Below are 26,547 nucleotides of genomic sequence, written 5' to 3'. Positions count from 1 at the left end.
TCCTTACAAAAAATTCAATGGTGAAGACCTCAAGCTTGAATTCAAGGAATTAGTAATATTCTGATTGACAGAATGCAAATAATTAAATGGGACAAGGATGAGTAAGAGCAGTCGTGAAATGTATTTAAGTGGGGTGTGTTTGCTTATCTTCTGGAAATGAGGGCAGTTATTGGGTGTAGGCATTAAGGTTACATTATCTCTTTGTGCCTAGACCTTGTTTTAGCATCTCCAGTTTCCATTTTGTGTTTGATATATTATGGAGACTATGTGAATGAAGTGATCTCTGGTTCCATAGCCTGAGGTGACTCTGGTCCCAGATCTCACAGCCCCCACCCTCCAACCACCAACCCCAAAGGGCACCATCCCAGGTGTAACATCTGCCCTTATTCTCCTCAGTATGTGGAAAGTACAACAAGTCCAGAGATCCCTCTATAGGGGCTTGATTGTTTCCAAAATGTCCTCCCAGCTCAAGGAGTACTAAGCGTTCAAACCCACCTTCCAGGCCCACCATCAGTCCTGACGCTATTTTAAGCCCTGGTGCCAGATTGACTGGAATATTAAAGATGTTTCTCAGTGTGTTACCACCCTTTTCCCTGAAAAGCGAAACTTCAGTGTCTAATATACATTTAAACAAACAGTACACGTTAGGTTGAATAATTAATGGTGATTAAGGCATAGAGAGAAAAAAGATCAACTTCTCTCTCTCTTTTCAATTCTCAGACAATATTATGCCCAAGATTCATTGGGTTGAAATACCTCTTTTGAAATGGAAAGGAAATGCCCCATCAGAGACCTGCCCCCACAAAATGACCATAACCAGGCCACATAGCCTTTCTTTTCCCAGAACATAGAAATAAACCACCTGACTCCATTGAATATGGTCAGGTGTCAGCTTGGGAGTCTGGGAGTGTAGTTGGAGGTGTCATAGTTCTGCAACACCATGAACCCAAACATGAGAGTTTTTTCCCCCTTCAGTCTATTATGGTTTTTGTTGGAGGTGTTGGTGAGGTCATTATACACATGTATGGGAAATACATAGTCTATGTTTCCTGACATTACACAAAAGGCTTTTATTCTTCTTCAGTGTGTCTTTGTGAGAATAGCAGAGAAGGTGGAGTCACACTGTATCACACATGTATAAATTAAACATTTCCTGGTAACTGGTGTTCATTCCATCTCATTTTGACGAAGATGACTCCAAGCTCTACAGGATCGGTAAGTGTGATGACCAGTATCTGGCATAGAGTGGTCAATGATGCCCAGATATATCTGTCTCATGGTGTGTCCAGGTGGGTTAGCAGACTGCGTATAACTGGGACAAAGGATTGTATGTAGGCACATTTTTAAAAAGTATAGGTGTCTATTCAAAGCATCTGTGTGTTATATGTAATTATTCAATTAATAATAATAATAATAATAATAATAATAATAATAATAATAATGGTGTAACAGTACTGTCCTATGCATAACACAATGCTAAATACATCCACTGATAAAATTGCCTTCATGCATGATTACATTGATGCTTAGGCAACTTTTAACAAAATGTCAATAACATAAATTGTATTGTGCAGAATCTTACTATTAAACTCAAACACTTACAATACAGTCTATTATGATGGCAGTTAAAAGCATAACCCCTGTGAGCATACATATACAGATTACCGTCAGAACTTTTATTCCCACCACTGACTGTAAGTTAGGTATAAAAATTTTGTCTGGAATCATTGCTCATTGTGTGACAGACTTATTTAATAATGACGGAAAGTGGAATGACTTAATATGTAGGGAGCATTTCCTGTGTATTCCCCAGAAAGACATTCCGTTTGGTTGCATGTATCATTGTTACATTTACTTTTTTTTTTTTGTTACTTTATAGTGTGTCTGAAGTGTAATCAGTCAATCTTCCTCTTGAGACCCGGACAATGACAAACAATGCAGTACTAAAAGATATATGTATCGTTTTTTTTCTTCTGTTTTTCGTATTTTTTTTTTTTTGATTGAATGTCCCTTGTAGTGTAGGTTTCAGCACAGTAGTTTACATGGTTCTTGTGATTAAGACCAGATTCTTACCCCCTAATTGTTGGGTTTTAGGAGAATATTTTGTCTCTGGTTTCTGGTGTAATGCATTCTGGCTGTCCCTTACCTTTCTGTTGTCATGTATCTGAACATATGCGCTGATGCTTCTGGTTACTTGTGCTAGAGACATGGCATCCAAATGTGTGAAACAAAATGCCCCTGTAGTGGGAGGCATAAGAACTTTGGTACTTTCAAGATAAAAAATAACAGTTAAAACTTCTCTGTATAAAGCAGGCATAGTATTTGTTTTCTTTCATCCTTTACAAATAATAAACATATCAATAATTATTATTTTAATTATGGAACATAATTACATACGTAGTGTTTGTGTACCCTAACCCCCCCCCCCCCCCCCTCCCGTTCTGTCTCCAGATGATGTGGACCCCATTCGGGCTGGTGCTTTGGATCTCTGGATTTGCAGCGACTATGGCAATGTCTGATCCAATGGGAAACTATTCTTTGGACATGATGTCTGCTCCGCACCCAATCATGAATGATGATGACAAGTCGTACTGTGAAATGCTGCTGTCGGGGCCAGAGCCACCACCCATAGAAAGTCTGCCCTGGTTCTGCATCTGCTCCCACTGCAAAGGCACAGTCGGACCCAAGGGCGAGCATGGGGACAAGGGTCCGCCAGGTACATATTCCTCCTTCCCCTGTGGCTAACATTAAGTGGCCATCCTGAGAGATTGCAATTCTGTTCAACATACTGCTGTTCTGACAATATATCATGAAATATAGGGATATAGCATTAAGTCTGGTATGGTTGGCACTCCTTGGAAAGCCTCTATTAGGATGACTTGCTACTTGCAGCTTGCATTAATACATTTTTACCAGTCTGGTCTTTGCCAGGCAGTGGCTGGTAGTAGAAATGAGCAGTCTTGAGAATCCTCCCATTACTCATTCTCTCTCCCTCTCGCTCTCCTTTTTCAGGATGTCCAGGCAGCCCAGGCAGAAGGGGCCAAACCGGGTTCCATGGACCTCCAGGATTCCAGGGTCGACCAGGCCTCAAGGGTAAGAGCACTACACCCATACTAACACAACCCAATGACCCAGCGACTGAACAACACAACCTGTCAATATTAGATTTAACTTTACCCTATTCTACAACAGAAAAGACCAAAACACACTCTCAAAATCCCTATTCCAATCTCAACATTGGCATGTGTGACCGTTTATTTCCTCCCAGGACAGAAAGGCGATGTAGGAATGAGGGGAGGACTTGGGCCAATGGGCTCGACGGGGGCGAAGGGCGATCCCGGCTTGAAGGGTGAGTCCTTTGAGGCCGGAGAAAAGGCATCTCTGCACGCGAGGCATTTGTGCTGCCAGCGCCCGCTCACCTCTGCATTCTGTTCGCAGGGGAGAAGGGGACCCAGGGTCTGGAGGGACACATCGGGTTACAGGGGCCCCCGGGCGAAGCGGGGGAGTGCAAAGAGCCGTGCGTGTCTGAGAAGGGTCCCCCAGGTTCGCCAGGGCTGCCTGGATACACAGGACCAAGAGGACTGCCGGGGGTCCCAGGAGGTTCTGGGGTCAAGGGCCTGAAGGGAGACACAGGTGAAATGGGTCCTGTAGGCAGGCCAGGGTCAGATGGTGAGAAAGGGGAGCAGGGAGTGGAGGGGGCATGTAACTGCCAGGATGGAGTAGATGGTGAAGATGGGACACAGGGACCCCCAGGTCCTCAGGGGGACCAGGGGGATGCAGGCCTTCCGGGTGTGAAAGGAGACACTGGAGAGAAGGGGGATATGGGAGAGATGGGTATGATGGGAATGCCAGGGCCTTGTTCTCCTGCCATCCAATCATCCTTCTCTGCACTCCTGTACGAAAATTACCCTGCCCCTCGCCGCCCAGTGCCCTTCCAAAATATCGTCTACAACAGACAAGGACACTTTAACCCTGAAGGTACCTATACTGCCCCTGTCAATGGTACATATGTTTTCAGCTACAACGTAGTTGCCTACGGCAAGGTGCTCAAGACGGGGCTGTTCCATAACTACACTCCTGTAGTGAAGAGCACTGTGGTCCCTAACCTCGGAACCGTCTCACAGCAGGTAGTGCTGCATCTGGGCACTGGTGATATGGTCTGGATGCAGGTGAAGAGCTACACCACCAACGGCATGTTCTCCAGCAACGAGCACAGCAGTTCTTTCAGCGGCTTTCTGCTCCACCCCGACACCTGTGGCATGCCAATGCTCCGAATGTTCCCAGAACCCCTCCCTACACAAGAATACGCCTGGGGTGACGAAGATGAAACCACACCCACACCCACCCTCACACCTTAAGTGTTCAGTCTAATCAACTTTCCGACTAAACCGCCAAACACTTCTCCTGTGTATCATGGGCTCCTCCCCTCTCCTGCTCCCTCACGGCTGTGATTTATATTCTGATTTACTCAGTCACCTCTGCAATTAAACTTCTGTACTCAACTAATGACACAGGGAGAGTGAACATACATGCCCTACCATTATTTCCCTTGTCTTGTTGTGAAAGTGATATCTACATTTACTTCCTGAATAGACATACCATAATAGATTTCCGGCTGGTTTTCATTGGAAAATGCCAGGATCAGGATCACTGGTATTTGGACATCATAGATTATATCAAAAGCCATATTATAACCTTTTGAAGAGTAGGTTTTTTTTCTTTTTTTTTCTTCAAAAGTCAGTGTTCTAGAACTGACCAATTACAAGTAGTGATTGTTACATCAGCATTAGGATGTTCAGTGATGAACATTATAATCACCTATTTGTGATCTAGCACCTTAACCCTTAGAGGTGTTGGTTTTTTGGAATGTTTTTTCAAAATTCTAAGTCGGTATTCAAGAACTCCATCTATTCTAATCTCCTATTTGTGATGCTACACCTTAAAAAGTGAAGTTAAAGAGGCATGCCTGGGTTGCAGGTTACTGCTAAATGTGCCAGACGGAGGCACATTTAGCTTAGACTCAGGGGGGTGGGTTCTTCAATCAGATGGTTGTGTGAAAGTGACAGGGTGGGACGACGTGGTGAAAGGACAAACGCGATGTCTACAAAAGGTTGAACTTCCTGTAACTTCCTTCCTCTATCACAGAGCCAGAATTATACTACCGCATAAGACCCACTGCACAGGGAATTGTGGGTTTATTTTTATCTATTGTATTTTATTGTATGTTTCCTCTGTATGTTGTTTATCCTTTCTAAAAAAACCACTCAAATAAAAGGTTAAAACCAAGACTCCACGTTCACCCCCACGCACCCTGCTGCCCTGGCCTCGTCATGTCCACAGAGACGTCCGCAATACACCTCCTTTTACTTATTCACGCCCAGTCATTAGAGGGGAACATTCTAGGACTTTATTTATAATAGCATAATTAGAACCATACAAAGCCAACAGCATTCTTTTCCGTTTGCATTTACACTGCCGCTGACAAAGTCTAAACACGAGACAAATCTCTGAGCAAAGGTGTGTTAAGCGGGAAACGGTGGAGCGGAAGCCCGACCGGCTCCCCTAGGAAACAGATCTACACAATCTAAACAGATCTTCTGTTGCCATTACCTACATTCCCCAATCCATCTACGTCGCCATGTCCGACTCTGGCCCCTGTGGGCCTGCCGTTGTGACAGCAGTGGCCTTAAGGGGGCGCTGTCAGCGTTGCTATTAAAGATGACATGGCTGGCTCCGCTGCGCCTTCATGTCATCACGACACCTCCGCCGGGGAAACGTTGTCCTCCTCCTCGTCGTCCCCGATCATCCCTTTCAGGTAGGTACGCTTGAACTCCTCAAACACCAGCTCGTCCTCCATCTCACTGTCACGTCCAGGGGAACGGACACGGACAAACAGGGGCTAACGTCAGTCTCGCACGCAAGAGCGCTCAGTTCCTGTCAGAGATCTCATTTAATCATTTATTTTCTGATGGCACAAACGTTTATCAGAAGAAGAAGGTGTGATAGATAAATAAGGAGTCATATTAATTGTAAATGAGATCAGTGAGAACCATCAGGTTTACTGTAGTGTACCTTCAAATAATTAATCCTGTATTACATGCGGACCAATGGGGATAATCACAATCTCACACTGACTAACAGACAACAGGGTAATATCTCACTGAGTAACTCAGACAGCTGGGGGTAATCACACACTGAGTAACTCAGACAGCTGGGGGTAATCTCACACTGAGTAACACAGACAGATGAGGATAAAATCACACTGAGTAACTCAGACAGCTGGGGGTAATCACACACTGAGTAACACAGACAGATGAGGATAAAATCACACTGAGTAACTCAGACAGATGGGGGTAATCACACACTGAGTAACACAGACAGCTGGGGGTAATCTCACACTGAGTAACTCAGACAGCTGGGGGTAATCTCACACTGAGTAACTCAGACAGCTGGGGGTAATCACACGCTAATACAAACAGACAGACCTCATCAATAAGTATAAGGATTAAGAGACTTACCTGTCTTTGACTGGAGTATGCAAAAGGAAGGCAACATGCAAAAACATGTTCAAATGTGTGAGTAAACATGCAAATAGTATTACACCAAACAATTCAAATAAAAAATGGCAATACTATCTCAAACTGGGCCAAACCAGACTAATACAATGTGTGTATTCTAATAATTCTATTAACACTTCAAATCTAATCTATACTGAAAGTGGTAGGTGTATTATCTGGTGGATGCAATTCTTTTTCATTTATGTTCATTCTGCATGATTTTATGTCATTTGGGCGGAATGGATGCACTTTACCTGCATCCGGTTTGGGGTGCATCAGCTGGAATGGCACCTCAACACCAACCTCACTGAAACAGAGACGAACGGGAGATCACTATGACTGAGAGACTGAAGCACTGTGAGCAATGGACCATCTACATGCCAGGAATATATAGAGTAAGACTAGTGAAACTTTCTAAGGGAGAATCTAACTGATACTTATGAGACAGCGAGTGTCTGACAGCCTCACTGGAACTGAGACTGACTCTGGCTCAGTGAGAATGACAGTTGGATTCATGGCACAGTCCTGACAGGGGAAACTGAATACAAAACTAAAAGTGACAAAACAAGTCTTACCTGGATCCAATCATCCTGTAAAATAAAAATGATGTGAGGATTAGATGTGAAGTCAGATTCTAAATCAGAATATCTTTCTATCTCAAGTGAAAGATCTCTCTATCTCTTTCTATCTCTCTTTCACACACACACACACACACACACACACACACACACACACACACACACACACACACACACACACACACACACACACACACACACACACACACACACACACACACACACACACACACACACACACACACTGACCCGCCAACAGTGAGCTTCACCACAACTCGGTACGACACCAGGATACCAAGCACCTCTTTCAGGACACCCTCCTTCACCCTGTAACGCAGAGAGTGTGTCGGCACCACGATCATTAAAAACCTACTACTGTGTTCAGCAAAAACTCCTTTAATCCAGCCAAAGACGGCAGGTTACAGCACTCCCAAACAGTGTATCTGTATTTAAAGACCATGATGCGTGCGGGAAGCACTATGACATCACAGTGACTCACAGGCTCGAGGAGGCCAGGTTGGTGTCCTCGTGTTTCAGCTTCCCATCCAGAACAATACCGCGCCTCTCGCGGTTATTCGCCAGCAGTGGAAGGAGGGTGTAGACCTTCTTCAGGCTGGTGGAGGGGGCCACTGAATCGCTGGAGCAACAGAGAACTTGTGTTAGTCCACCACAAAAAGCTCTGTTACAGCTGCCTATATGCTGGGGTGAATCAAACTGAAATTAATAAAATATAACAAGTTGATTTATTAATAAAAATGTACAGGGCGGTCGTGTGAAACGTATATACTCACGAGGTGTCCTCAATAGCCACAGGTTTCATATACTTATCATTGCAATACAGCACCACATTGGCTATCTGCTCCACTGAGGACAAAAAGAGGCATGAAGAGATAGGTGAGTTTCCTCTACACCTGAGGAGACGGGTCAGTTTCGCTTTGAGTCACACCTCCTTACCTGAAACAGAAATGGCCTTCACGGTTTTGCTGGAGCTGTTTGTGATGTTCACAAAAACATTGATGGGCTCTCCGTGGTAATAAGTCTGCAGAGTAAACAGATAACTGTGAGCGACAGTCCTCTTTCTCTACTACCAGAAACAATACGACTCAGTTCTGGGGCTCATTCTTAGTGGTGACTGAATGCTCACCTGCTTTTCCAGGCTGACCTCCACGTGTAAGGGTTTGTCAGACAGGACAAACTCACGCGTGGTCTCATTGCAGGGGGCTGGTCCATCTTGCTCAGGTGCATACTGCACTTTGCGAATTGCCAGACGCACAGAGCTCCTGTTGGGGGTCGGGGTTAGGGTTAGGAGGGGGCAATTATCACCTCTGGTTTTAGACACAGAGTGAACGCAGTTAGACTCACCGTTTATGGATCTTCTCATCCTGGCTCTCAGCAACAAAAGCCTTCACTTCAAACTCCACAGCACAGTGCTACCAACAAAACAGGAGATAGCATTTTATACATGATGCAAATTCCAAAATAATGAGCACAAATTAACATAGAGTGATAAGAGAGGAGCAGAGAGTAAGTACAATATGGAGAGGGCTACATTGTGCAGATACATAGATGGTTGGGTAAAGGGGGGATGAGAAAGGAGAATAGAATGAGAGTGAGAGAGAACAGCAAATGAACAGCGCTCTCACCTTTCCAACGTCTGTTGGAAGAGGCTGCAGAGCCACAGAGCATGGCAGGTTGTCTGGGAACTGAGAGACACACAGAGCACAGACTTTACACACAATTCACACAAATAACCCACTGTACAACCCACCCACTTTAATGCAATAGCCCACTCCACAACCCACCCACATGAATGTAATAACCCACTACACAACCCACCTACTTTAATGTAATAACGCACTCTGTGCACAGCCCACCCACTTTCATGTAATAACTCACTCCACAACCCACCCACAATAGCCTATCATACACGCCAGTACAGGCACAGCACACCTGCTTAAAGAACGCACACACAGTAGCTTTATTCAAATGCACCCATCACAGTTTTTGGCGTGAACTGAAAGGTCGCGCTGATGAGAAGCGCTGTCGCCCACGGCGGTCCCCTAACCTCGAAGAAGAAGGGGTACGCATTGATCCCCAGCTTGTGCAGCAGCCTCTCCTGCATCTTGGTGTGCATGCTCCTCTCTCTGTCCTGCAGAGGGGGGTACACCTGGCGGGTGGACAGGAAGATGTCCCTGCGGAACGCCACGCCCAACACGTCCATGTCATCTCGGCCATAACGGAATGTGCAGGAGAGCATGATGTACACTAGGGGGCGACAAAGGCTTTTATTTTCAATGAAAATTCTTATTTCTCAGCAGCTACCCGCATAGAAACATTACATTTTGTACTTGCAAAGTGGACCTAATATATTGACTGTTGAAAGATTTTTTTGCTTAGCAGAAACTCTCATCCAATGTGAATTATACAGGTAAATGTGTGTACATCTGTTTTACAGGTGAATGTTTCACTGAGGAACAGTTGATGAAAGATAATACCTTTTTTCCCTTTCAGTTGTTCGGGATCGACCAGAATGACACCATCTTGCGGATAAAGGAAAAGTATTGATTAGAACAGCTTGTGAAAATTCCGTACACCCACACACACACATGCTGCATACACACGTATTAGCACGTGCGCGCCCACACACACACACACACACGCACACGCACACGCACACGCACACGCACACGCACACGCACACGCACACGCACACGCACACGCATGACTCATTGTTCAGTTTGCCATTATTGAGATGAGAGGATTTATCTCTAATTCGAGTCTAAGACTAATTCGATGATTCTGTTGGACTCACCCACTGGGTCCACCAAGTCCACATGATCCACAAAATCCCTCCTCCCCATGTACATCCCCACCTGACCCAAGAGAAACATTGTTACCCAACAAAGCCCCTTTCCACCAAACAAAGCATCGTTACCCAACAAGCCCCTTTCCACCAAACAGGGCTACAGGACAGAGCAGGAGCTTCTAATTACATCATTTTATTGACACAGTTACTACCAGGGCCAGCTATCCAACCATATTAACAGCACATTTATACTTAACCACGGCTTCAGAGAGACAACTGGGAACAGTTCTATATTATATAGCAACCATTCGAGGGAAATAATATCATCAAGTTATGGTATGGTTTGTATGAAGTTACAGTGGTAAGTATGACATTACTGCTGTGAAGTGCATGTGCAACATTAAGGCATGCGCCGTACAAAGGTGCCTATGATGCAATAAAGCACGGGAGCCGCTATTCTACATTGACAAGACGAGTATTAGACTCACCGACTTGTCACGAGAGAACTTCTTGAAGACAACATGTTTGGGGCTCATGGTGACTGTTATAATCTCCTTACAACCTGAAGGACAAAAAGTGGCATCAGTCTAGCCCTAAGTCCTCTACCTCCACCCCACCCCACACCTATGCTTCAAGAACTCCACCTCCACCCCACCCCAGGCCTAAGTCCTCCACCTCACCCAACCCCAATGCTTCAAGTCCTCCACCTACACCCCACCCAACCCCAATGCTTCAAATACTCCATCTCCACCCCACCCCAAACAGTCCATACTGTCCAGAGATGAGAAGTGCTTCCACTGAACTGAAACCTTCTCGATGGAGTCAACACTCAACGGTCACCATCATTCCATCCCAAAGACGCAGAGACCCATTTATTACCCCAAGAACCAAGCATCCCCTACTACCATCTAACCAACCCTGCAGCTAAGCAGTACTGACTGCCCCCCACTGTCCCACCCCAACACTAAAGTGGGCAGTGGTCATGGACTGACCTGAATCGGCCGCTGTATCGAGCTTATCTGGATCCCGCGGAAGTGTGGAGTCGCGTCCCCCGAGACGGTATTTGTACCCCCGCGTGATCAGGTCCGTCCAAATCCACTCCCACGCCCGCCCGCCTCCGGCTAAAGACGGAGTGGATTGGGCCGATTCCACCCTGTCAGCGCGATTACACCCCGAGCCCAGGCACGAGGCTCTAATCCCTCTGCCCGGTGGTGCGGGAGACACACACACACCGACCGGAGAGGACACCTGCAGACACATCCATCACACACACCCTGGCCCGGCGTTTTGGGATGGGTGGGTACGACTGCAGGCTCGCGGTACATTAGTCACTCTGATAGGGAAGAGCAGTGTCGACGAGTATTGTTTACCATGAGGTAAGGTGAACATGCTGTCATCTTACATCACAGGACAGCGTGGGCAGAGGCTGTAATCCCGGGTGGTTTGTGTCAGCAGTCTTGGCGCTACGCTCAGCAGAGCCATTAGGAGATTACCTTCAGGAGGGGAAATTAATCATGATCTGCGCTAGCACTGAGCATCACGCATACACTGCCAGATGAGAACAGATCCAGCAGGGTGAAAGACAGGTCACACATACCTCATATGGACCCTGGGTCAGTACGGAATACAAAATTTGGAGATAATATTAAGTGAGATGCAACGTAAGGATTGGTGAATGATGCAGTGGAAGATTAGCAAATATGAAACATTTTCGATTTATTGCCAGGACTTCATAATGCGAAAAGGGTAAAGAACTGCTGGTTAAAACTGAATGATACACAGAAAGTAATCACCCCTTACCCCCCCCTGCCACCAGAATAACAAATGAAAGTCAGTTGCAGGACTCATGTTGAAACTCATATTCAGGTGACAGACGTAGAAGTCTCTAAAACTGAGACTGAAAATTATAATTCCCAGTGAGACATGAAGACATCTTGAGATGTTCTCATGAGTGACACCCTAAACAGGTGCACACAGCTACGGCCCTGTTGTGGTTACGGCCAGGGGGTAAATTTAAGCTCCACCTCTCCAATTCAAAACTGCACTCTGACAGGCTCCTTCAAAAGTCCAATATTACAGCCCTCCTCAGCGGCCTGTTCACAGGTCTGTGTGAGTGACAGACCGGCAATCCATCACTAAGCAAGCTAATGTTAATGCATCAATCCACAACATGGTTGAATGCTAAAACAGGAAAGAAGTTGTCGACGAAACCAGAAAGTGGAATGGAGCAAAATCCAACATGGCTCATGAAATCTAAATAAATCGGACAGGCATAAGCTGACATCCAATCAGTTTTATGGAGAGGCATAACAGCAGTAGTTAAGCAGCCAGCCATTAGCTAACACACAGGTCCAACGGATTACTTTCAAGCCATCTTTAGCATATTCCCAAGAGTTTCACTGTTCTCGTCCACAAAGAGTTCTATGGAGGCTAGGGCTTTTTCCGGAATAGTTTGGTTGTTCGGCAATCACTTTTTGTAAGCAAGTATTCCAAGGCATTTACAGTAGGGGAGATGGAATAGTTGTAACACTTTTTTTTGCACTGCCACACAAAAGCCATTGAAGGTAAACTGCTGATTTGTCTACATTCCCTTCTTAAATCGGACTGCCAACCAATTTAGAGTATAAAACTAAACCAAATAGTTAATATAATGCACAATTAATGTTAGATTGGTCTTGGATCATGAGGGTCAAAGAAGTGAGAGGCAGTAAAGCAGGCCCTCATGAGGCTGAAATTAGAATTAGAATTAAGAGACAGCTGAAACATCAGATGAGTAAAAAAACCAACTGTTAGTGAACAAGAACCCGCTGACTCCGCAAAACCCATTCAGACACAGGAAATCAAACGAAACAATCCGATATGTATTCTTTATAGAGTGCATACAATTCACATACAATATATTCATTTACAGTGCCAGTCTGATTGCAGCACAGAACATGATGGGCAGCTCACAGGTCATGTGACCTAGCCCCATTCCCGTCCCCGTCGTGCTTCCGAAGGGGCAGGAGAAAGCAGAGGAATAATGCAGAAGAGCCCGAGGCCATCAGCCAGAGAGACACCTGTCCACCTGAGGCTGCAGGTTCTGCCTCAACAAAAACAGAACGGAGAACACAAGCAGTGCATCGGACCAGATCAGTGCGACAGTGCCGCACCCTGGTGGTCGGAGGGGGTAAAGAATCAAACAAGGGGGTGATCCAAAAATAATAATATGAATACAACACTCAAGCATTTGCTTACACTCAGCGCAATGAGCAGCAGCAAGTATTTACAAATTGTTTACATCTGGAATGCCATTTGAACTATACGCATTTTGAGTACATAGACACGAGAGGCGATCAGTACATCTCGTAATATTTCTTGAGTTCTTCTAGATTAATAACAGGATAATACTGTACAAACGTTCAATAACCGCCCTCTTCATTGGAATCGTATAAGCAGCATCACATTAGAACGGATAAAGTATTAAAGCAGAGTGATTTTGTTTAGTTACCCCCAGCTTGTGAAAGCAGACCAGGGCTTCCTGCCCAACTTCCAAGTTTAAAAATAGCACCCGCTAGTGTCACAAACTTCTGCACCATTAAGTGTTCTTTAGCACGCAAGTGCACGATGGGAACATTGCCCAGCATTGTCTCCCTCTTAACTGTCAAACTGAGCACAGGGAACTATATTTTAAAAGGACACGAATCACATTATTTGCATTTGATATGCAATGAGCACAAATGCTATTTCTTTGACAGTTATGAGTTCTGAATTGATCACCCCCCCCCCCCCCCCACCCGGCACCACTAAACCATAGACCCCTCAATACTGTATATACAGATGTACAGGCGGAGGTGCCAGATGGCTTTCCCTCAAGGAGAACACATTTCATGGTTGCATCAAAGGTGACAGCTCCACCCACCAGACATTTTACACGACAGTCATGACCAAAGTTCCCCAACTCCACCCAGTCACCCATTCCAAACCAGAAGAACATACTCGCTGTTGAACAGCCTTGGAGCCCACAGCTTTCCAGTCTTTGTGCAGAAACCGTTCCTTTTGCCGTCATGAAGATTTTTTGAATTCCTGGTTGCTTCAAAGAACTGTTAGAACTCAATAATTTAAAGCCATAAATAAAAATGCATGCTTGTGACCAGGTAAACGACATCAAGACTGAATGTTCCAACGTTAACTTTTAAGACTCAACCCGATTTCCTTTCAAAAACACCTTTCTCTCTCCCCCCGCCCCCCCCCCCCCAAACTAAAAGGAAGAGGAAATTGGCTAAAATTGTTAACCAAACTAATATTAATGCAGCCAACTGGGCATGCTCATTTAAGCAAGCCAGAGAAACGTTTCACCCAACGCAAATTCAGTAACTGACATTCTATACAGGTTATACTGTATTACTTTAAAACAAAAAATGTAAAATTACAAACCCTGCTTTAAGTTCTGCATTGTCTTACACTAATTCTCCAACATACCTATTGGCAGGAAAACAGGAAATTGACAAACACTGTGCAAAAAAGCAAAACTGTGGGGGGGGTGAGGAGTTGAACAGAAGTATGAAGGACAGAGGGAAAATGAATTCCAATTTAGCGATTTCCTGCAGGCCTGAAAAATCTGCATAGACAACGCTCAGGAAGTGGTCTACAGCTCCCCCTGCAGGCGGATATTAGCATTGCTCCGTGTCCTTCAGTGTCACCGATGACACGGGGGATCCAGTGGGCATCGTGGACAGCCAATCACAGGTCGGACCACAGCACGGCCTTGCTCCCCTTCTCCACGCTGACCACGTGGGCTCCAGACGGAGACCAGGACACGGCGTTGATGGCGGAGCTGCAAGAGAAGACCAATCAGAACAAAGATGCGGCAGGGAGCGACCAATCGCGGCGGAGAACGGGGGCGGGGGGACGGACCTGTGGTGCTTGTCCAGGGAGCGCTCCAGCTTGCCAGTCAGCACATTCCACACAAACAGGGTTCCCTCCGCAGAGCCCGCCGCTACGTAGCACCCATCGGGGCTGAGGACAGTCACGCACACACAAAGCCACACGTTTAATATGCCTGGTATCACAAAGCAGGATAACCAACTTAACTGGATAACTGCACCGAGTAAAAGCCAGAATACTTAAATCTGGAACATGGACCTGGAAAAAGCCCAGTAATCCCCTGAAAAGGCACACAGGCTCACCTGAACGTTACTCGAGTCCAGTCCGACCCACACTTGAAGCCGTCAGCACTGTGGAGAGAGCAGAGGGAGTGTGAGGAAGGATAGTGTGGTCATGGGCCCTGCTCCAGGACAGAGATCTCACCTGAAGGTCTGCCGCACGCTGCTGCTGCGCAGGTCGATGATCTTGACCAGGTCGTCACGGGAACAGGTGAGCAGCTCGGAGCGGTCCTGGTTCAGGTCCAGCGAGGTGATCCGGCCCAGGAGCTCCAGCTCCCGAACAATACTCTCCGCCCTGAGCATGACACACAGCATCAGAGAGAGAGCACGAGAGAGACCACACACACACACCACACACACACACACACCACACAGCTTTAGAGCTCACCTGATGTCCCAGAAGCGCACTTTCTTATCAAAATGGCCGCTCATTACGCACTGCTCTGTACACACAATGTCATTACAGCTGGAGCCTGCAAATACTGTCTTCATACCTGAGACAGAGAGAGGAGCAAGTGAGAAACATTTAAAAATGAGGTTAATCCTACACTACATTACATACACAAATGTAATGAAATGCAAGGAATCAGAACTTATATTTTAACAAATGTGAATATCCAGGAAATTCAGGAGCGCCACCTAGTAAACACCTAGTAATCTGCCCCCTTTGCCCAATAAGCTACAGCAGGAATTGTGGCAAACTGCTCTTACAGACTTTGCTGCGGAGGTCCCAGAGCTTCAGGGTCCGGTCGTAACTCCCAGATACGATGCGGGCATTGTCCAGGAGGAAGCGCGCAGACAGCACTTTTCCACTGTGTCCCGTGAGGGTGTGCTAAGAGACAGAGAGAGAGAGAACCGGACACTAAAACACCTGAATGCTGCGCCAACCTGTCTACCAGGGATCAACCCAGGCCCTCAAATCCAAACAAAGCCATGGTTCTCTTCTCCTGGGTAATTATCTGAACAATTAGTGCTACTGCTCGGCCAGACTGTCTCCAGACCCGACTCCCAGGCAAAGGGAGGGTGGAAAACAAACAGCTCACAGCCCTCTGGGACCACGAGCTGCCAATCCCCCACTGGATATGCTACACAAGCACTTAAAATGTAATTTCTGTAAATAAAGTACTATGGGAAGGTCTCAGCTTGAAAACTGGAGATCATTTGCGCCTGTTCCTGCCCCAGACCCAAATACTCCTTGGCAATGAGTTATGTTGGACATCCATCATCACGGTGACCCCTTATTCTCGAGGAGACACAGGCTGAGAGGTCATCCCACCTGTCAGAAGCCCCTGAACCCAACGTCACACACCTAGAGCATGCTGGGAAAACAGGGGCTTCTGGGAGTTGGAGAAGCTGGGGGAAACTTGGGCATCAGACCTTTTACAGAACATCACAGACCTCCAGCAAACAAGAGACAAGTGTTTACAGTAAACATTGCCTGCAGGCAGCAATAGCACAAATTGTCATCTAGAGGAAACTGCTTATTGCTGAATGCATTACTTAAGAAAATAATCTTACAACAATTCTTTGTGTATTGTGGAATTTGTATTCCATTCGTAATTCTAACTCTGGTGGGATGCATTATAATATGGTAATTGCTTAACTGAAATAATTTTATTAAAACAATTATGCATTTGCATTAGTTCACTAACCTATAGGAAACCATGTTCTATAAATTAAAGGACCTTTGCACACACCACGAACAAGCAAAAGAAGTGCATGTCTTGACCCACCACCGAGAACCATTCAGAAATTATGTGGGTACAATACAGGAGTAGATATCTTTATTACAAAGCTGAAAAGCTCAAAGATTGACAAGACTGCACATTTGACAACCAGCACTGCTAGAACCAATCAACCAAGGTAGTTTAGGGAATTTCCAATTGGTGCTTCATGCTTCCACATTAAGGCAGTACAGTTAACCAGTACCTGACTGAGGGCGGTGGGAATGAAACACAGGAGAGCACAAGTACTCACCCGCAGCCTGTAATCGTCTACAGTCCAGATCCGGCTGGCGAAATCATTGGACGCAGCAAGCAGGTAAGAACCCTGAGGACAGACACCAGACTTAAACTAGCCAATGAGAGCTCAGCACTCTGACAATTGCCAGTGGTGCAGGACTGATCAGAAAGGAAGGCTGACAGGGAGATGACTGGCAAAACATTTTCCTCCCACCCCACCTCAGCTGGTACGTGGGGAGTGTCCCGGCACAAAATGGCTGCCATGCATCACCCAGGTGGGCAGTCGAGGTGAGATTGGCAAATCTTGGCATTCTAAAGCCTCAATGTAAAATGCAGTGTGTCAAAAACTGCTATACAAATGCAACGATCGGTCTAAAATATGTTTCACTCAACTGTGTGTGTTCTGTATTAGGGGGAGCACACCGATCATTCAGTGGAATTAGTGTTTTTGGTGTACACAGAGCTGGGGAAAAGGGAATAAGGGATTACGCTGAAGGCAGGTGTACACAGCAGAAAGAATAGAGTGGAAGTGTACCCGATTTCATCAGCAGGACAAAACCCTCGGGATACATCAAGCACTACAAGTACCAAGGGGAAAGAGCAGGAGACACAGAAGCACATTGGAAAGAGGGAGTAGATGAAGCACAGAGGGGTAGAGTAAGTTTGTGTGTGTGTGTGTGTGTGTGTGTGTGTGTGTGTGTGTGTGTGTGTGTGTGTGTGTGTGTGTGTGTGTGTGTGTGTGTGTGTGTGTGTGTGTGTGTGTGTGTGTGTGTACACAAACACGGGTGCAAGGCATACTCACCGCACTATCAAACTCAATGCTAGTGATCCCAGCGTTGCTGCCAGTCAAAGCCCCTTTGTACTCACAATGGCCTGTGGAGATCAGCACACATCACTAAGGCAGTGTTCCCCACCAAGACCAGACTGACTGACTGCAGTGGAGCAGCTTCAGAGCAAGCAAAGATCAAAGCCAACCAATTACAGCTCTGTACACCAGCAAGTGCTCCCAAGCAGCATTACCAACAACAGCAAGGGACCTATGAGGAGTAGGGGAAATTGCCCAACATCTCACTGATGCCACGCTGGATTACCAAAGGCAATATACAGTCAGGTCCATAAATATTGGGACATCGACAATTCTCCTCTTTTTGGCTCTATACACCGCCACAATGGATTTGAAATGAACAAGATGTGCTTGAACTGAAGATTTTCAGCTTTAATTTGAGGGTATTTACATCCAAATCAGGTGAATGGTGTAGGAATTACAACAGTTTCTATATGTGACTCCCACTTTTTAAGGGACCAAAAGTAATGGGACAATTGGCTGCTCAGCTGTTCCAAGGTCAGGTGTGTGTTATTCCCTCATCATCTCATTTACAAGGAGCAGATAAAAGGTCCAGAGTTCATTTCAAGTGTGCTATTTGCATTTGGAATCTGTTGCTGTCAACTCTCAATATGAGATCCAAAGAGCTGTCACTATCAGTGAAGCAAGCCATCATTAGGCTGAAATCAAAAGAAACCCATCAGAGAGATAGCAAAAACATTGGGTGTGGCCAAATCAACCGTTTGGAACATTCTTAAAAAGAAAGAACGCACCGGTGAGCTCAGCAACACCAAAAGACCCGGAAGACCACGGAAAACAACTGTGGTGGATGACAGAAGAATTCTTTCCCTGGTGAAGAAAAACCCCTTCACAACAGTTGGCCAGATCAAGAACACTCTCCAGGAGGTAGGTGTATGCGTGTCAAAGTCAACAATCAAGAGAAGACTTCACCAGAGTGAATACAGAGGGTTCACCACAAGATGTAAACCATTGGTGAGCCTCAAAAACAGGAAGACCAGATTAGAGTTTGCCAAACATCTAAAAAAGCCTTTACAGTTCTGGAACAACATCCTATGGACAGATGACAAAGATCAACTTGTACCAGAATGATGGGAAGAGTATGGAGAAAGAAAGGAACTGCTCATGATCCAAAACATACCACCTCATCAGTGAAGCATGGTGGTGGTAGTGTCATGGCGTGGGCATGTATGGCTGCCAATAGAACTGGTTCCCTTGTATTCATTGATGATGTGACTGCTGACAAAAGCAGCAGGATGAATTCTGAAGTGTTTCGGGCAATATAATCTGCTCATATTCAGCTAAATGCTTCAGAACTCATTGGACGGCGCTTCACAGTGCAGATGGACAATGACCCGAAGCATACTGCGAAAGCAACCAGAGTTTTTTAAGGCAAAGAAGTGGAATGTTATGCAATGGCCAAGTCAATCACCTGACCTGAATCCGATTGGACATGCATTTCACTTGCTGAAGAGAAAACTGAAGGGAAAATGCCCCAAGAACAAGCAGGAATGGAGACAGTTGCAGTAGAGGCCTGGCAGAGCATCACCAGGTATGAAACCCAGCGTGTGTTGACGTCTATTCGTTCCAGACTTCAGGCCGTAATTGACTGCAAAGGATTTGCAACAAAGTATTAAAAAGTGAAAGTTTGATTTATGATTGTTAGTTTGTCCCATTACTTTTGGTCCCTTAAAAAGTGGGAGGCACATATACAAACTGTTGTAATTCCTACACTGTTCACCTGACTTGTGTAATGTAAATACCCTCAAATTAAAGCTGAAAGTCTGCAGTTAAAGCACATCTTGCTCGTTTCATTTCAAATCCATTGTGGTGGTGTATAGAGGCAAAAAGATGAGAATTGTGTTGATGTCCCAATATTTATGGACCTGACTAAGCACCATTAAGGGTCAATATTGCTGCTAGTAGCAATGAAAAGGTGTACTTCTCACTACTGTTGAGCATCATGGGGAAGTGATGGGTGAGGACAGATGATAACTGGACGGATAAAGTCTATTACAGGTTTAAAAGTACAACAGCCCCTCAAAGGACAGTCGCTTCCATTTTGTGAGTTCAGGTCAGCATTCCAGCCCTGTTATTTAATGCACTGATGGTCTCAGCTTGAAAACTGGAGATCATTTGCCTGTTCCTGCCCCAGACCCAAATACTCCTTGGCAATTGGCTATGTTGGATGTCCATCACCACCGTAACCCCTTATTCTCGAGGAGACACAGAGTGAGAGGTCATCCCATCTGTCAGAAGCCCCTGAACCCAACATCACACACCTAGAGCATGCTGGGGAAACCGGGGCTTCTGGGAGCTGAAGGGAAGCTGGGGGAAACTTGGGCATCAGACCTTTTACAGAACATCACAGACCTCCAGCACCTGGGACATTGACGGCAGGTCATGCATGCGCTCCCTTAACTGAGAGCGCAGGACAGAGTGGATGTACCTGAGACAACCTCCCAGAGCTTCACCCGTCGGTCCATACCCCCCGTGGCCAGGAGACGAGACCCAGGACTGAAACGCACCGCGTTCACCTCTCCGTCATGAGCGTCCTGTGAACACACACACACACACCATGAAGACAAAATCACAGGAGCAATCAAACACACAACATTCACAAGTCACTCAGGATAAGTGTGCTGATTTCACTGTATAAGATTACTGTACTGATGGGGGTCAAGGTCTCAGCTTGAAAACTTGAGATCATTTGCTCGTTCCCATCCCAGACCCAAATACTCCTTGGCAATTGGCTATGTTGGATGTCCATCATCACTGTGACCTCTTATTCTCGAGGAGACACAGGCTGAGAGGTCATCCCATCTGTCAGAAGCCCCTGAACCCAACATCACGCACCTAGAGCATGCTGGGAACAGAGCAGGGGCTTCTGGGAGCTGAAGGGAAGCTGGGGGACACTCAGGCATCAGACCTTTTACAGTACACATCACAGACCTGCGCAGACGTGTGTGTGCGTGCGTGCGTGCGTGCGTGCGTATTGAGCAGGGATACTCACAAATGTGTGCAGGGCCGTTGAAGGGACTCGCACTTCTGCACACACCCCAGGCTGCGTCTCTGCACCGTCAGGTGAACTGCCGAACGAGTTTGCGGACCGCCGCCTGCCGGCACACAGCACACACTCTCACCATGGAAACTCTCCACCCGCACGCAGCGTACGCTAAAAACTACCCTACACACCCCACGCTACCACATCCTCTCCAGCCAAAGAACACAGGTGATCGTTCCCTACAACATGAACACATCCACGCACAAAAAGGCTACAAACTACATTGTGCAGCTTCACCTGCAGTCAGGCGGGTGGAGTCCAGGCATCACAGACTCAGACAGGCTGAAGACAGACAACAGAAACCAACATCCAGGACACACAGACGCAGAAGAGGCAGGAGGTGGAGGTTCAGTGGAGAGGAGAGAGAAACGAGCAGTCATGTCACACAGCAGAGGCTCACAGAAACCGTTTGTAAGAGCCAGTGAGATCTGAAAACACTACAGGAAACATGCTCACAGCACATACCCAAAGATACTGGATATGGAGTCCAGGAGTCCTGACGAGGGAGGCTGGGAGTTGCGCTTGCTGAGAGAAAAAAAGGACAAAACTCAAATCTTCTGAGCACAGCAACACGTTTTTCAGACACTCAACTCAAGTCAGTCAACTCTAATAGATAGTATTCACAAAAAAATATAGGAAACACACCACCTAAATTCAGACCCTAAGCCAGACTCAACCCTACCTCGGGGTGCGGGAGGAGGCTCGGCTGGGCGAGGTGTCCGCTGGCCCCGCCCCTTCTGGGGCGTCATCTGGCAGAACCTCGATGTCATCATCCCTGAGAGAGCGAGCGAAAGAGAGAAAGTGAAAGAGAGACTTGAATTGGCTGCACTCAGAACAGAAACCTCAGAAACCAGCCGAGACTGCAGCCCCCCAGGACTAAAGTTTGCCATCCCTGTCCTAAAGGTTTACAGAGTCTAAATTATGTATAGGCTATGGTTGCAATGAAGCAAAATCAATCATTTTCAGCATAACCGAATCGTGGAAATTTGAAATTGAGCTGAAGTGGAATGGGCTGTACTCACGGGTCGAGGGGCAGGGGCTCCTTGGCTGCCTCTGCTAGGTCCTTCTGCAGTTTGGCCTGTCTGCGTCTGAAACCAACAGAGGAGTCAGCATTCCCATCTGCACAGAGCATACCCCCACCGAAGTCCATCCTGGAACCCACCCAGTATTCAACCAACAGGTCAGCGATTACTGTACACTAAACTCAATGTCATCATTAGGCTCTAGGGCCAAGACAATCAAACCTGACCCTCGATCTGTTTGTCTGGCTAAACATTACATTCACTAGATGTGTCTGGACTAAATCAGTTCCAGATCTTAGGAATGAAACCAGCAGTAATACTGGCCTTGAGGGACAGTTTTTGAGTTTCCCTGCTCAAGGGTATCAGCATTATCTGATGCCCTTGGAGGTGGTTTACCTCAGCTTTTATTTGATTAGTTAACTCAGATTTCCTGAGTCTCAACCCACTCAAACCAAGTATCTACACACTCAAACCAAGTGGTCCCCAACCCTGTTCCTGGAGATGTCCCACCCAGTAGGTTCAAAGCACACCTAATTCAACAGCTACAGATCTTGTTGAGGTACCAATTAGTAGAATCAGGTGTACCAAATTAGGGTTTGAGCTAAAACCACCACCAGGACATTTGATCTCCAGGAACAGGGTTGAAGACTGCTGCAGCACCTAGGTGCCCTGCAGCACCTAATGAAGAGTTCTGCAGAAGGTCTCCCACCAGACTGAGCCCAGCGGACCCGGTCTCCCCGGCCCGGGGGAGTTTGGTCACCTGGTGTCCTTCTCGTTCTCTGCGTTGAGGCGGTTGGCCTCCTGGGCCTTCTCGGCCATCCAACGGGAGACCAGCTCCTGGTTGTCCTCGGTGGTGCGACGCAGCTTCTCCTCCAGCGCGCCGAAGGTGATCTGCAGGGCGTCGTACTCGTCCTTCAGCGTCTGGTTGGCCCGCTCCAGGTCCTGCAGGTTGCTGCGCAGGTCCCGGCACTCCGCCTCCAGCTCCGAGATGCGCTGCTGACATTGCAGCATCCTGCCAGCAGGGGGCAGAGCGAGGTCACGCGGGCCAAAACGTCTCGCATGTACAGTCGCGTAGGCGCAGCAAACACGTTCACGTTGCAGATTCACACTCACTTGGCCTCATTGCCCTGGATCTCCTTGTCCTTCTGCTGCATTTGGTTGTTCAGTTCAATGACATTCTGGGCCAGCTAGAAAGGAAGGGAAGCCATTTTGAACACAGGGATGCACTGTGGTCATTCATGAAAAACACACACAGCACTGTTCAATCTACATCTAGAACAGGGGTCCAATCATGTGCCATGGGAGGGGAGTAGGTTCCATGAGAGTGTACAGGTTCATATTCCAACAAATCAACACCAGCTGATCTCTCTGGTTGAAGCAGCGTTAAGTGAAATTGATTGATTGGAATGAATGAAAATCTGCACTCTCAGCCCTCCATAGCACATGATGGGTCCCCTCAGGTCTAGAGCTAGAATAGGTCATTGAGACAAAATAATGATATCCATGTATTGTTTGATTCAGTGTCCTAATCAGAGGACGCCTGGACAGACGGACAGACGGACCTCGCCGCGCTTCTTGTGCAGCTCGGTCAGCTCCTCCTGGTGCCGGATGCGGATCTGGGCCATCTCCTGCAGCAGGGCATCGCTGCGGCCCACGTCTACTCCAGGGCTGCAGGACACAGACGGTTACCTCCCATAGCCGCCCCACTAAACCTGCTGTTCCCCTGTCTGTCTCTCACACACACACACACACACACACACACACACACACACACACACACACACACACACACACACACACACACACACACACACACACACACACACACACACACACACACACTTCTTGTCTCACCCACATACAGAAACACACGCTGAAGCTAAGCACAACCTCAACGTATGCACACGTATACGAACACACATACTGCAGTCCAAGGGCCAGCACCCTTACCTACCTCAGATCATGTCTATTCGGGTGATCAGATTTATCTGGCTGAAGCCTCTCCGACAGCACTGCCTGCAAATCAGATTTCTCCAACAAACGATTATCTGAGAGAAAGAGAACATGCTTTTATTCCAAACAGTTTTTACTACACATTGTACTTCAAGTAATATTGCACTGAAGCATCAGCTTTGTGAATAACACAGGATGCATAATCAGGTTAACAATTGCAGGAATCCAGCAATTAACCAATCCTGTGAGAGAGAAGGGTGGAGCTGCTCTCACATTGGTGGATGATCTCCTCGAAGGCCTGCCTCTGCACCCGATCCCTCTGCTTCAGCTGCTCGGCGATGTGTCTTTTCCACCAGCACTGCGTCCGGCGCTCGGCCCCCGACATCGCCCCCTATCTGCAGACACAGAACTACTGAGGTTTTGTGGCCCCATTGTATACCACATGGTTTCCCCCTGATAAAGATGGTGCAACTGTCAAAAACAGGAAGATACATTTGCTTCCTTTCCTCAGCCTGCAACCTTTCCACCTTACAAAAATCTGTCAACCAAACGGAAACAGCACTGAAATCAGAGAGGCATTTCCTGTGGGTGACCCACAGAAAGAAACACGCCAATTGCCAGCTACTGAAACATGGATGATCCTAAATTGTTAACTGCACAAATGAGCTGCAGGTTGATTCCAAGATCGCAATTCAATTTAACCAAATAATTCAATTAGTGTATAGTGCTTTTGTGCCCTATATACCAAATATACAAACTACAAGGCCAGAGGACACTGCACAGGCCCAAAAGTGCACGGATTTAGCCTTAAGTAGCCATCTTTTAAAATAAGGCACTTCATTTAAAGATGGCCTGGCATTCGTTGATTTCAACCAGTGGTTGCGCCAGTATAGTAAATGGGAAGTACTCCATATCTGAATCTTAAATGCGATTAAATTAAATCAGTGTGGAATTATTACACTGCGGACTTATTTTAATGTCTCTAACGTTAAGTCACCCTTTATATACGTTTGTGCTCGGCAGACATGGAGTAAGTTAATCCACTCGTTACAGCTGCAAACCAGTCTTTGAAGCCATACGTGAAATTGCATTGCATATTTACCTAAACGTCCACTTTCATTGGACACGCCTGTTAAACTGCGAATCGTTGACTACTAACCAACTGACCCGCAATGCATAGAGTTGAATAGAGCCAGGGTAATGGGGGGAGGAAAACCACTGCTCAATTTAATGTCGTGAAGAAATGTCGTGAAAAACACGTAACGTTAACCTAGTTGTTTGTTAACTTTATAAACCCGAAACCTTACCTGGTTGTTCAATAAATTCCAACTAGTATAAAAACACCCCCATATTCCTTGCGACTTTCTCCATATGGCCCGTAATTATCCATAATGAGAACCAGCCGCTTAACTTACCGAGAAGTTACCGGCTACAACCATCCAGTGTAACGTGCTTGTGATAGCCATGCTTGCTACCTTCCCATCTACGGTTTAAACGGCAAGTTAGCATTTGCTGGGATGCTACAGATCGCAACAGAAAACAATGATCCAGTACAAACAAGTGACCAAGCTTAACTTGTAATATTTAACTTCCACGTTCATTCATAGGTCATCTTTAACGTATTAGCCCCGTTTCATAATTTAGCACCGTGCATTTACTGTATAACTCGGTAACGTTAGCCGTATTAATGCACGATTGCACAGTCACTGCTGATATTAACCAAAAACCTTTAAAATGACAATACTACTTACCAACTATAAATACGTCCACTGTGTCCGAAAACCGCAACCAGTACAGACGTGGTTAATGTCGGAACTGTGCTGAAAAAATACAAAAATGTATTCTAATGCTGCTTTTGCCAGTTAAACCGCTAGCTAACTAACTAATTCCTGCGTCTAGCAATTCATCCGCCATCTTGGCTGTTCGGGTACTTCCTGCGGAAAGGCCTAATATTTGGAAATCCGTCGCGTGAAAATGACGTCTACAATCATCACGATCAATTTAGGTCCTTTATGCGGTTTGAGCGTTGAATGAACTTGAAAATAACTGTTGTCCGGAAAGTATTTATTTATTTATATAGGCTAACTGGAATGATATGTTCCTAAATTGTAACCTATATATTTCGTAATAGAAATTTGACCTGAGACAATCTTTAGCGCAGTGAGTAGCCTACTGTGCAATGGGAAGTGATTGTCACCCAAGAAGCTGAATTGTTATTGTTCTCATTTAAGCTAATAATACCAATTTACTAACTTGCTGTTTTTACAGCTGTTCATTGGAAGCTGAAATATAATGCTTTTTCTCACTCAAGGGAACAGCAGAGTAGCACCCAATAACCACTACTGGTTCTTATGTGCTGCTGCTTTATTTCCAGCAGAGGACAGTACAATGCAGCTACCTACCGTGGAGACTGGGCCTTGCCATTCATTTGATCTGATAAATGGTTTGAACATAAACGCATCATATGTTTGTTGTTTGTCCAATATTTCAATCCAATATTTCTACCTAAGAATGTGTGTGTGTGTATGTGTGTGTGTGTGTGTGTCAGGGAATGTGGTGAATATTCATCTCTGGCTTGTTTTCAAAAATTTATAGTAAAGTTTTAGGCATTTAGCTGTCAC

General features: G+C 46.2%; 3 protein-coding genes and 3 non-coding genes across 8 annotated transcripts; 1 reads left to right on the top strand and 5 right to left on the bottom strand.

The window, feature by feature from the left end:
• Positions 1-2,547: 2,547 nt before the first annotated feature.
• LOC133107544 (collagen alpha-1(X) chain) lies at positions 2,548-4,358 on the top strand. Its single transcript, XM_061216533.1, has 4 exons — positions 2,548-2,716; positions 3,013-3,093; positions 3,269-3,349; positions 3,439-4,358. The coding sequence occupies exons 1-4, from the start codon at positions 2,548-2,550 to the stop codon at positions 4,356-4,358; spliced, it is 1,251 nt and encodes a 416-aa protein (XP_061072517.1).
• A 1,047-nt stretch (positions 4,359-5,405) lies between these two features.
• LOC133108018 (S-arrestin-like) lies at positions 5,406-10,547 on the bottom strand. Its single transcript, XM_061217422.1, has 14 exons — positions 10,430-10,547; positions 9,948-10,008; positions 9,631-9,675; positions 9,201-9,400; positions 8,779-8,838; positions 8,498-8,565; positions 8,280-8,415; positions 8,090-8,174; positions 7,927-7,999; positions 7,635-7,772; positions 7,385-7,462; positions 7,133-7,147; positions 6,805-6,864; positions 5,406-5,861 (listed from the first exon to the last, which is right to left on the bottom strand). Exons 1-14 carry the CDS (start codon positions 10,475-10,477, stop codon positions 5,753-5,755), a joined length of 1,176 nt encoding a protein of 391 aa, XP_061073406.1. The 5' UTR covers positions 10,478-10,547; the 3' UTR covers positions 5,406-5,752.
• A 3,165-nt stretch (positions 10,548-13,712) lies between these two features.
• atg16l1 (ATG16 autophagy related 16-like 1 (S. cerevisiae)) lies at positions 13,713-25,848 on the bottom strand. Of its 3 annotated transcripts, XM_061217395.1 has the most exons (21): positions 25,678-25,848; positions 25,342-25,409; positions 24,200-24,321; positions 23,928-24,021; positions 23,536-23,641; positions 23,087-23,160; positions 22,734-22,985; positions 21,974-22,039; positions 21,634-21,726; positions 21,417-21,476; positions 21,189-21,233; positions 20,901-21,003; positions 20,337-20,442; positions 17,849-17,919; positions 17,063-17,134; positions 15,797-15,917; positions 15,474-15,579; positions 15,231-15,380; positions 15,110-15,157; positions 14,838-14,939; positions 13,713-14,757 (listed from the first exon to the last, which is right to left on the bottom strand). In XM_061217395.1, the coding sequence occupies exons 3-21, from the start codon at positions 24,309-24,311 to the stop codon at positions 14,664-14,666; spliced, it is 1,875 nt and encodes a 624-aa protein (XP_061073379.1). In that variant the 5' UTR covers positions 24,312-24,321; positions 25,342-25,409; positions 25,678-25,848; the 3' UTR covers positions 13,713-14,663. The 3 variants fall into 3 exon arrangements, with proteins under 3 accessions (XP_061073379.1, XP_061073378.1, XP_061073380.1); XM_061217394.1 differs by lacking the exon at positions 25,342-25,409; XM_061217396.1 differs by lacking the exons at positions 21,189-21,233; positions 25,342-25,409.
• Positions 16,220-16,484, bottom strand: LOC133108777 (small Cajal body-specific RNA 6). The gene has a single exon (XR_009704707.1). It is a non-coding gene; the product is annotated as a small Cajal body-specific RNA 6 (non-coding RNA).
• LOC133108776 (small Cajal body-specific RNA 6) lies at positions 19,997-20,261 on the bottom strand. Its single transcript, XR_009704706.1, has one exon. It is a non-coding gene; the product is annotated as a small Cajal body-specific RNA 6 (non-coding RNA).
• LOC133108778 (small Cajal body-specific RNA 6) lies at positions 20,571-20,840 on the bottom strand. Its single transcript, XR_009704708.1, has one exon. It is a non-coding gene; the product is annotated as a small Cajal body-specific RNA 6 (non-coding RNA).
• Positions 25,849-26,547: the final 699 nt, after the last annotated feature.

This window comes from Conger conger, chromosome 13, assembly GCF_963514075.1.
Source record: "Conger conger chromosome 13, fConCon1.1, whole genome shotgun sequence".
Taxonomy (NCBI): domain Eukaryota; kingdom Metazoa; phylum Chordata; class Actinopteri; order Anguilliformes; family Congridae; genus Conger; species Conger conger.
The sequence above is the reverse complement of the archived record's forward strand: the minus strand, read 5'-3'. Positions and strand labels throughout refer to the sequence as shown.

Coding starts and splice junctions, on each gene's coding strand:
- LOC133107544 (XM_061216533.1), top strand. CDS start 2,548: ATGTCTGCTCCGCACCCAATCATGAATGATGATGACAAGTCGTACTGT. Junction 2,717..3,012: donor TGGGGACAAGGGTCCGCCAG/GTACATATTCCT, acceptor CTCCTTTTTCAG/GATGTCCAGGCAGCCCAGGC. Junction 3,350..3,438: donor GGGCGATCCCGGCTTGAAGG/GTGAGTCCTTTG, acceptor TTCTGTTCGCAG/GGGAGAAGGGGACCCAGGGT.
- LOC133108018 (XM_061217422.1), bottom strand. CDS start 10,477: ATGAGCCCCAAACATGTTGTCTTCAAGAAGTTCTCTCGTGACAAGTCG. Junction 8,416..8,497: donor GATGAGAAGATCCATAAACG/GTGAGTCTAACT, acceptor GACCCCCAACAG/GAGCTCTGTGCGTCTGGCAA. Junction 7,773..7,926: donor GTGGCTATTGAGGACACCTC/GTGAGTATATAC, acceptor CTGTTGCTCCAG/CGATTCAGTGGCCCCCTCCA.
- atg16l1 (XM_061217395.1), bottom strand. CDS start 24,311: ATGTCGGGGGCCGAGCGCCGGACGCAGTGCTGGTGGAAAAGACACATC. Junction 22,986..23,086: donor ATCCAGGGCAATGAGGCCAA/GTGAGTGTGAAT, acceptor CCCTGCTGGCAG/GATGCTGCAATGTCAGCAGC. Junction 17,920..20,336: donor GCTCTGGGAGGTTGTCTCAG/GTACATCCACTC, acceptor TGATCTCCACAG/GCCATTGTGAGTACAAAGGG.